The 8,224-nt window shown below is 34.6% G+C and overlaps 1 protein-coding gene across 6 annotated transcripts in view; it reads left to right on the forward strand.

The window, feature by feature from the left end:
* Positions 1–6,059, forward strand: part of AGTPBP1 (ATP/GTP binding carboxypeptidase 1) — a 66,567-nt gene extending 60,508 nt beyond the window's left edge. For 5 of the 6 annotated variants that reach the window (XM_039729604.1, XM_039729606.1, XM_039729603.1 and 2 more), the window contains one exon: positions 2,561–6,059. In XM_039729604.1, coding sequence (XP_039585538.1) covers positions 2,561–2,735 — 175 coding nt within the window. In that variant the 3' untranslated portion in view covers positions 2,736–6,059. The remainder of the gene's footprint in view (positions 1–2,560) is intronic. The other variant, XM_039729609.1, reaches the window with a different exon arrangement.
* The last annotated feature ends 2,165 nt before the right edge of the window (positions 6,060–8,224 follow it).

An 8,224-nucleotide genomic window follows, 5' to 3' on the forward strand; every position in this document is an offset into this window, starting at 1 on the left:
CGTGTTGCTCTGGATGGTAACAGAATGCAAAGACTAATATGCAGTAGATTTCAGAGACAGATTTTATTTTAAAGGCTTATGTAGCTTTCTAAGAAAGATCCGTTCTAATCTTTGATCTATTCTAATGGTACTTCTCTTGAACAGAGAAAATGACATATAATGTTGATTTTTTGCTTTATTGAATGTGACACATATCCCTCAGTTCTGGATGTACATGTGCCAGAGCAAATGCCTAAAATGTGTTAGAGCAAACAGGTTGGCTTTTTATAACTGCTCACAGTGCATGAATTTTCAAAAGTTACGGGCATGCCTACATGTTACACATACATGTGTAGGTAAAATGAATGTATCCAACTATTAAAAAAAGTATATTGAATAAGTATACTTCCATGTTTTTCAAGACAATATAATACAGGACATATTATATGAAATGATAAGACACTTTGAAGAGCTGAACTTTGTGGTTTCCTTTTGTGTCCAGTTCTATGTCAGTTTAGTATCCAAATAATGGCATTAACTAAAAAAAGTGGATAGAATTTTTCAGAGCTTTACTATTCTATATACCTCACTAAGATGAATTTTTATAAGTGATTACTCTAATGCCTTAAACATTCCATTGTCACTGGTTAAATATTTCTCCTTGACATAGCTCTTTGTACTTTTCTGTCAGTGCTCAGAATTATTACATAATATTTGGTCAACATTCAGATTTAGTGGCTCTATTTCCTTTGAATTACACAGTCTATTCTGTGTGGATTCAACTGAAGTGTGGATTCCTTGCATACAAAAATGAATTAATCAGTACCTGTGTTAAGTGATTAGAAGCACAAATTGAAAAAAATCTATGAACTTGTCAGAATGTGATACATCTGGTGAAGTCCCTTTCATTTGTTTCTTTAAATAAACTGAACATTTAAACTTTTTATTTCCCTGACTTGTTCTTTCCTTAAAGAAATTGTTGGTAGGTGGTGACTTCCTAGGGCAGAAAGCATCACAGGATGAAAGAACAAAAAATTTGTATTCCTTTGCTCGTTCTCCCACAGGTGCTTCATGCAAAAAATGTATCCTTATTGTATGTTGGGTTCCCTATACGTGAAATGAATGAGACTTCTTAGCAAAGATCCTGGTTATTTTCTTCACTCTTTGTATCTCCTAAATGGAAACAATTTTATTTTAAACACCCAGTTCATTAACCATCAGTGGGTTATTGCCCTTAAATAACTTATGAAGTATTTTGTTTTGTGGAGCTTTCTGTTTCGCATCGCTACTAGAGTACAGGCTTGTTTAGTGAACCATGATACAGATAGTTTTGAATGTAAATATTTTTTTCCCCCCTAAGCTTGGGAACAGTTTTTCTCCCAGTATTTGAATTAACTGTCAACAGTACAAAATACTACAATATGGCATGTCATTGAAATTACAGGTAGAGGAAGAATACTGTGAAATTTATTTATATTGAATAGAGATAGCATTTCAGATTTCAAGTGGTGCAGTTGAGCTCCTAAAAGGTCTTTAGAAAGAAGCAGTGATTAGTCCTTTTAATTATAAAGCCACAGCCAAGCTAGGTTTTTTGTATCTTCAGAGAAAATTAATTAAAATTAATATGCAAATATTTCTACAGGTTCTTTATGATGTTTCTCAATAAGAACATTCTCACTGTTTTGTATGAGTTCTGTATGATTTGATTATTAGGTAAAATGCATTACAAAACCTTTTTAGGGCTTAAAATGAATGTAAAAATACTTATGAAATATTTAGGAGTACTTAGTGCTTTTAAGCAGATAGCTTTTTATGTCCCAAGTAAAACTGGATCTGGAAAATACTTTTCTGCCTCCCCCGTCATCCCTTCCTCTGTTCTAGGGAGGTGAGAGGATCAGAAAGTTGTATTTTAATCTTTTTCCAGTTAACACTGAAGGTATTAATCCTCTTTTTCTTTGGTGCTATTAGTTAAGGGCATAGACCATTCTGTAGGCAGAGCATCAGTTCACTAAGAGCATTGCCTCAGAGTTGCAATGCTTGACAAATTTTAAGTTTTATCAGGATACAAATGTGTGAGAATCTGATGGAAGTTAAGTGATTCATGTGGAAGCTTAATTGTAGGTGTAACCTTGACTCCTTGTTCTGTCATCTCTGATATGTATAATCAGTATAATGCTTTTCAGTGAAGTGTGTTTTATTTTCAATAAAATACAGCAGTTTGTTTATACCCTACAGCAATGGCTGTGCCCTTAGGTAGTTGGATCCTTCTTCAGCAATTTCTGATATTGCTGTATTTACATTAAGTTCTTATGGGCCATTAGTGTAGCAGATTTGTCATGGTGCATTTGGATAATGAGTTGTATGTGACTAACTAATTAGTTCAAAGCATTACAAGCATGGGTTTGTCTCTCAGCTGTTTTACAAGCAACTAAAAAGCCAGTCCCATTTCAGGTAATCTGCCCCTTTTCTGAGGTAATTTTTGGATTACTGTATGTCAGGAAAGGGATAGGGCACATGGTCTGAATGTGTTAATCCAAATAATACTTTTAATATGATTAATGGAGCTTCTTGTTTGTTATAGCCCCACTACATATGTTTTGGATGAAGATGAACCTCGCTTCCTTGAAGAAGTTGATTACAGTGCAGAGAGTAATGATGAAGACATTGAATTAGCTGATAACACAGGTGATTATGAGGCAACTAATCAAGATGATGGACTTTCAGACCCAGATTCAACAAGGATACTTCTTTCTTGAACCAGCTTTGCTGCCAGTAACAGAAAATAAAGTATCCTGAATTTCCAGTCACATACTTGCTGTTTTCTACAAAGGGGATAAGCTTCAGTTAAGACGAATAACTGGGGCCTGCATAGCTCAAGGACAGTAAATATTTCTGATAAATTTGCATTTGTTTTGTTTAAGGAATTCTGTGTATTCTTTAAGCCCTAAATAGATAAATTTATTTGCCACTTCATTTTCTACTAAATAGTACTGCATGGCATTTTGTGTCCTTAAACCCTATCTTCAGAGAAATGGATTATAATTTTTAGTGTGTTAGAGTACAGAAAATAATTTTTTGTGCTACAGTTCTTTGAGTTGCTTCCTGAAAAATACATATGTACAGATTTTTTAAATTAATTTGTGTATGTCTGTGTATATGCGCGTGTGTATACTGAGGTGAAGAGGTTATTTTTTGACATTATTTCAATACTTGGTTGTGTTGAAGCAATGTAGTGCCTGCTCTGAAACACTTCAATTACTAAATTAAAAATAATAACATGATGTATGAATTTTTGCACTTGTTTCTTGCTTCTTATGATTATGTGGTTTTGCCACAGTATTAAGTGAAAATTCTTACTAATGTCTGTTCAGAGTTCAGGAATTTTGCACAGTGACCAATGCAGCCTGTGCTTAGAAGAACTAGACTCTTGTATAAAACTCACCCATGAGATAGGCATGATTTATTTTGAAGAAGTTTTCTTGTTAAGTGTACTTGTCTACAGGAAGAGGTCAGGTATGTACACTCTCTGTATATTCAGCTACACAGCTGCTCCGTTTTTCTTCTTGAATATGCACGTAGTTAAAAAATGTTCACTTTACCGGAGGCACATGAACTATAGACCCAAATCAACTGCTTTAAGGGGGATAGTGCATTTCGGTTTAAACCTTTTTGCCTGATTGCAACCTAGTGTTAACTCTGCTGTGATAAGGAGATTGGACTGTGACTTCCTGAGGTCTATTCCAGGCTGAATAATTATTCTGTGGTTCTGTATTCTTCATGTTTAAAGTCAAGCTGTCAAGTATGGAATTTACACTTCTTCATCTTCTCCTATCGTCTTCTAATTCTTATTGCCTCTTGCCTCTGCTTAAATAAGATCTAATAGAGAAATGAAGAGAGTTGTAGTTCGTGGTTTACAGAATTGACATGTTTTGCAATGAAAAATACTTTTCAAAAATTATTTTTACCTGATGTGACCCAGTTGTGGCATTCATTTTCTTCTGTATGAGCAAAGGCTTTAAGAACATAAGAATAACATTTCTAAGTTATACCAGGTTTTTAACTGAGGACGATGTTCTGTGTGTTTGTTGTTCCAAATAAAACTGTATTTCAGAGGGGAAGAGCATCTTCAGTAGAGGGATGAAAAAATAATAAAATTTATGAGAATTAACTGTATCAGTGTTTTTCAGCCAGGAGTTGGATTTGCACCAGGATCTGTTCTTTCAAATTCAGCATTGTTTGGTAATGCCTGTCCATACAATTGTGATTCTGAAACTGGGGTAGGGGTTTTGATGCCTTGTTATATGCAACTTTATTTATATATGTATTTTTGTTTAAAGGCTTAAATTTATATTAATAAACATATGGAGAGAGGTAGGGATGGAAAACATGGAAAAGTTGGAAATATTTAGAGTCTTGTTCCTTTTTAAGTTTTTCTTTGCAGTGAAAGTTATCTTTCCTTGTGTTCTGTGAACTACATACTGTAAATAAGATTTATTTATTACCCTGTTGAAGAGGAGCCCTCTGCAGTGAAAGCAGAGGAATTTGGGAATGTGTCAAATGGAAGAATTATCCTTGCCCCACAGAATTTGAATTATTTTTCTGTCCAATGACAGCAGTTCAGAATGCTCATATTGCCCTGTTAGTCTTAGACTAGTTATCTGCATAAATAGATTTTCATTAAGGGCTCCTACTTCAGTGGGAGTAGTATTCATAAATAAAATTATTAATAAACAATTTCACTTAAATTTCACAGAATGCAGGATGCCACATATTTGTTAACTGCATTGTGCATGTCTTCTTAGGTTTCATATGAATTTGTATTAGTCTTGGAAAACTATTTTTATGCTACTGGCAAGACTAGAAATATACTTCCATTTAGAAGGAATGGTGTCTTAGTAGTACAAAATTGTCTTTTTCTCCAGAGTTCTCCAGAGTATGTATGTATATTAGTTCTTCTCATGACTCCTAGAGCTTTTAATCTGTGCAAAAAAAGAGTTATATAATGTCTCAGGACAACATGTTTATACATTAGATTGCAATGTAGTTATGCATTAGATGTCACTTAGGTGTTAGATGTCACTCTGGCAGCTGTTGGTCTGAGCTTTTGCAAGTGTAATTCAAATGCAAGAAGTGAAATTTTCTCCCTATCTTACACATTGTTGAAAATGCAAAGGTTGTTACCTCAGACATTTTCCAGTACTTGCCTTTTGAAAGGTAAAGTCTCCATTCGTGCTCATGGGGATGCCAGTTCATGGGAAGAACTGCTGCAGTGAGAACTGCTCCATACTGTTTATCCCTTCTCCAATACCTGTTGCCATTGTTGCAGTGGTGTTGACAGACATGCTGGTGCACCCATTTATGTGTTTTGGTGGGAAGTCTGGTGTTTGGCTGAAAAAGGAACAGCTAACACTTGAGCACACTCAAGTGTTACTCTGGCATTTGCCCTGAAGAAATGGGCAGAATCATAGCAAAGAATGGCAGCATCTTGGACTGTCTCGAATCAGTCATTGAGCATGGTCTGTCCCAGACAATTTGCTGTCTTTATTCTATGCATTGGCATTTCAATCTGGCTTTGGTTTTAAATGATGGTTTTTGCTATAAGCGTGACTGATTCTGTATGGACAAAGAAGATATCCCTAGATCTTCCTCCAGTAATAACAACAAATAAGACTATAAAAAATAATTTCATCTGTGTTATTTACTGTCTTGCTTCTAAGTAATTGCTGGACAATGAATTACTCTATTCCCTTTCCAGAAATAATTCAAGTTGCATCACAAATTTTGGTACTGTGTTTTCACTGGTGACATCCCCTAGTGTAATATAACTTAAAGCAATTTGTGCCAAAATCTTGCCTGGTCGTTTTTCGAGGTGGATCAGCCTGACTTACCAGGGAGTTTGGTTTGAATCTCAAGTAAGACTGCAGAAGCAGTAAACAGTGTTCACAAAATGCAAAAATACAAGATTTTAGATAATTTCTGTTGTAATACTGTAATAAATATAATTGTTGCAGTGTTAGTGTGCATGCCCCAAATACCAATACTTACTAATAAAAATGCATAATAAAGGATTACTTACAATCTTTTGCTTCCCTATTATTGGCTAGTGATAATTAAGGATTCCTCATTCTAGCATTTGCAGCAATGTTCTTACCTGTAAGGACATCAGTGTGCATAGCATTTAAAAAAACATATTTTGTTTTCTGTGAAATTAAACTCAGTGTGCTACAGGCTTAGAGTAGCATTTGCGTATTAATTGACTGAATTATAACTATCTAAAAATTCCTGAGATTCAGCAATGTTTGTAAAACTTATGAAGACAGGATGAACCACAATGAACATCTTTGCAAAGCACACAGAAGAGCCTTATGGTGAGACTCTTTCCCTCCCACACAGTTAATAGGCTATTAATCAGATCTAGGAAAGGCACAAGATTATTCCTCAATAAGTCATCCCTTTACAATTTAACTCAGATTGCAGCTGAGTTATTTTTACTATGTATGTTTTTGTAGTAGCAATTTTAAGATTTCAGCAATTTTTTGAGGGAAAACTCAAGATAAAATGAGGTAATCTAGCTTTATCCAGCTGTCTGAAAAGAGCAAGTGATTACTAGGAGTCATCAATGTAACTTTTATAAATACATTTGCAGTTTATTTAACTACACCTGTCACGTTGGTTTAAGTTGAACAACTTCACAAATTTTGTTGTCTAAATAATTTTAAGGATCTACAATAATCACAGTGTCAAATTAGTCTTAGGATATTTTTCTTTTGTCACTGTTTCTGGTGTCATCAGGACGCAAGTCATTTGAGATGTGAACTCACATCTTTTTTGCTTAAGTAAACTAACTCTAGGCTACTTTTAAAGGTGGGCTTTAAATACAAGATGCCAAACAGCTGTGACACCTAGTAAAAAATACATTGTCTTGACTGTTTTTAACAATATCATATAAAGAACTCATCTAGTCCCTAAATAATACTTCATAACTATGAAAGACACTCCCTTATTTCTTGTTATTAGAAAAAATTAGGTGCTGTATTTATTTTTGCCTTTTTTAAAACAAAACAAAGAAAAAACCCAAAAGCAAAGAAAGAAACAAAAAACCCCCACCAAAATACAGTAGTGTTAGTTCACTCAGTACAACTCTTATTAGAGCTCTTATAGAGCTTTTGAAGCAGTTCAGAAAGAGACATTGGTACAAAATATGGGTTTATCGTGAAAGGAAATGACGCACTGTAGGATTTGCTGATCCAAATTATGTGGTTATGAAGTGTCAGCCAGATTCTGCCTCTTGCTGTCCTTGCAACATTCTTACCACAAAATGTTTGTGCTTAGAGCGTGCAGCTTTTTTCATGGTAGATTGGAATATATATTGGTATATATAGAATATATACCAGCAGCACCTTATTATTGCATAACTACTGTCAATTTTCACTGAGCTGAATGCTAACTGATAAAAGAATCTGACTAACGAAATTCCACAATAGTACTTCCATACATGAAATACTGCTATTAACATAGAGAGGGGATATTCACTTTAAATGACCTGAAATAGGATTTTTCTTTACATTGTCCCTCCAGACATATAAAGATAATAAATTACTGTGATAGCATAAAATGCTCTTAGCTGATAGCATTGCATTCATGCTCATTTTGTTCCCAAAATAAAATGGACATGAAAAGATTTCAGTACAAGCAAGACACAAAGCACAGAGTAAGGAAGACAAATGATCTTTAATACTTTGTATAGTATTTGCTTAATGGTACTGTATTTACATAAACTTTAACAATAGTCCAGCTGACCCCACAGATTTAAATGGTTCGACTATACACTTTATGAAGACAAACTGAGATGTGCTGTGCAAACCTTCAGCTAACAGGCTGCCTTAATACTTGGCCTTGATCATCATCCCACACAATGTAGTACTTTATGCTGCCAAATGAAAAGTCTTAAACTGGGTCAGGCAGTATTCCAAAATAAATGCTTTGGGTTTTTGTCCTTTGAAGATTTTTGCAAAATTTTCAGATTCTCTGCAACAATCATCTTCCTGTTCTGGCTTTTGTGTAATCACAAAAGACACAAGTCTAATTTAAAAATACATTGTGCTTGTGTACACTTTTACACCCGTTCAGTTTAATCCATGTCTGCTCTAGGTTACTTTCCTCTTCTGAAGCATCCAGTCTAGTCAAGTCAGTCCTTCAGCTTATGTGATGAGCCAGTGATGTCATCCTCTTCTTTTTGGTCTGA

The sequence above is a fragment of the Passer montanus genome, unplaced genomic scaffold (genome assembly GCF_014805655.1).
Source record: "Passer montanus isolate IOZ18808 unplaced genomic scaffold, ASM1480565v1 scaffold7, whole genome shotgun sequence".
Taxonomy (NCBI): Eukaryota; Metazoa; Chordata; class Aves; order Passeriformes; family Passeridae; genus Passer; species Passer montanus.